Source organism: Ichthyophthirius multifiliis (genome assembly GCF_000220395.1).
Source record: "Ichthyophthirius multifiliis unplaced genomic scaffold scaff_1120509249393, whole genome shotgun sequence".
NCBI classification, from domain to species: Eukaryota; Ciliophora; class Oligohymenophorea; order Hymenostomatida; genus Ichthyophthirius; species Ichthyophthirius multifiliis.
In genome coordinates this window covers 7592-10040 of record NW_004087746.1, presented here as the reverse complement: position 1 = coordinate 10040, position 2449 = coordinate 7592, and the positions used below count along the sequence as shown (strand labels likewise).

Here is a 2449-nt window from a genome sequence, read left to right as displayed (position 1 = left end):
TTTCCCGCTTCCAACTTTACCTACAATACCATAAAAATAACCTTTTTAGATATCAACATTTATATTTTTTAATACTGGAGGTTAGTCTATTTACCAAAATCCTTAAAAGTTTTTTATTTCAATAGCATTTATGATATTTAATGGTTTTTAAATTGCGTAATATTACTATATATATTTTTAAGATTTTAGATCCCTTTGTTAATATATATTCTCTTATTCTATTTATCTAAACTTATCATTATTAATTTTAGTTATATTTTGATTTTATAAATCTATTTATATTTATGTATCTTAATTTTTAATTTTTTCATCTACACAATCTGTATTATCAATAAGCATGCAAAAATGTTATTTATCAATATTTAAAAATTCACAAAAACGATTTAAAATTACTTAAACTTAAAAAATAAAAAAAAGACCTAATCCAGCAAAAAAAAGTAGATTTTTGGTATTAAAAAGTTGTTCTAATGTAGCAAATATTTTTGCACTAGTAATATATTGAAAACCATTATAATGAGCAATTAAAATAGGTAAAAAACAAGAAATTAAAACTATTGATAAAGAAGATGATCTATCTAAAATTCTAATACAAATTAATTTTAATGCTAACTTTAATTCTTTTTATCTAAAGGCATCAATAAATTCTAAAAATATATTTTCCCAACCATATAATTTAATAAGTCGAATTCCTTCGATGCTTTCATTAATAAATTTCTATTTAAAAAATATATGAATAAATAAATAATAAATAAATAATAAATAAATAATATAAATAAATAAATAAATAATTAATAAATAAATTAATAAATAAATAAATAATATTTATTTTTTCTTATACTATTCTTTAATCAGAAAAATTATTTTTTTAAGTATTATATTTAGCTGTTATCATTCCATTATAAATTTATAATGGAATACATATAATTATTATTAAAGCACATAATAGTCCGTATTCTTTAAATCTATCATATAATATTATACTTAGTAGAATTATAATAACAGGGAAATAAATTAAAATAAAAGGAAAATAAAGCATTATTTCAATAGAATCTAAATCAATAGAAATCATATTAAATATTTTACCAACATCAAATTTTTAAATTTAATAGTTAGACATACTAATTGTTTTTCTATATAACATATTTACTAAACTCATTCTTATTTATGCAGAAACAATTTATACTTTATTAAAAGATTAGTTTTATAAAACCAAAGTTGAAAATGTTAAAATAAATAAAATGAAAGCATATAATGAAGCCATTTTATTATTTCCCAACATAAATTCATTTATTGTATACTATATTGCTACTGAGCTTACTTATTTTGATATTATATTATTTAATACTAAAATATGTATTATTATAAATTCCTTTTTAAACACAAAGCATACCATATTATACATATCCTTATTAGTTATTTTTTCTTTATTTTTTAATTTATTCAAATATTCTTCGAATAAAGGTACAAAATTTTGAATTTGACTATCTTTATTTAATTAAGGTACATGTTATAAGTCTAAAGCTTAGTTTTTTGTAAGAACATATTTATTTAATAAATAATTAAGCTTTGTAATATTTAGAAAAACAAATCGAAAAATAAAGCATATTCCTAAATCAAAAGTTTTGTCATCAAGACGAAATTCATTAGTTTTTTACTCATTTTTGTTTTACTCTTACATTTTAATTTCTTTTTTAGTGTTTTATTCTTATAAATATTATTATATTTATTCTTTAACAAGATTTTTCGGATTTTTATTTGAATAAGATAAATTTTTTTCATTTTGATTCTTTTTTGTTTTACAAAATAAAAATTAAAAAGTAAAAAATATTGTTTATCTTACATATTATTTTAGTTAAATTTATTCATTATTAATTTGATTGTATTCTTAATTTTCAGTTAGTATATTTTCTATACATACTTTTTATTAATTCATTTTTTATTTTATTTTTTAATTAAATAAAATAATATTTTATATCATAAAATTATTTAATATATGTTATAAAATAAATAATAATAATATTTTTATATTCAATTATTTTATACTATATATATTATTTAATATATTTATATTTAATTATTACGCATTATAAGTATAATAAATAAATTATAATTAAAATGAAAAAATTTAAATTATATAATTTTATAAGAATATTAATCATACTAAAAATAAAAAATCTTATAGTATATCTAATTTACAGAAAAATAGAAACATAAAATTTATAATTTTTTATTTAAATAATATATATATAAATAATTATATAATGCTTGGAAATAATATTGTTTTATAATTAATTTTATTAAAGACTAACTTTCTTTTAAATTAATTTTTATTAATTCTTTATTTTACATAAATAGTATTTATTATTTTCAGTAATTTATATATTTAGATAACTATTTATTTTAATTATATATAAATTTTTAATTTTTTTTTCTATAAAAAATCTTATTA

General features: G+C 15.1%; 1 protein-coding gene across 1 annotated transcript in view, besides 7 other annotated features; it reads right to left on the bottom strand. All coding sequences in view use genetic code 6, as the record gives it.

Annotated features, from left to right (window-relative positions):
- The window catches only part of IMG5_000350 (hypothetical protein), a gene marked incomplete at both ends in the record, with an annotated part of 3058 nt that extends 1080 nt beyond the window's left edge, over window positions 1-1978 (bottom strand). Inside the window, 3 exons of the mRNA XM_004040074.1 lie at window positions 1-714; window positions 839-1786; window positions 1841-1978. The exon at window positions 1-714 is cut by the window's left edge and continues 1080 nt beyond it. Of these exons, the coding sequence (XP_004040122.1) occupies window positions 1-714; window positions 839-1786; window positions 1841-1978 (1800 nt within the window). The remainder of the gene's footprint in view (window positions 715-838; window positions 1787-1840) is intronic.
- Window positions 720-819: a microsatellite.
- Window positions 720-820: a microsatellite.
- Window positions 733-815: a microsatellite.
- Window positions 989-1032: a microsatellite.
- Window positions 1979-2014: 36 nt separating the features above from the next.
- Window positions 2015-2079: a microsatellite.
- Window positions 2032-2071: a microsatellite.
- Window positions 2080-2083: 4 nt separating the features above from the next.
- Window positions 2084-2135: a microsatellite.
- Window positions 2136-2449: the final 314 nt, after the last annotated feature.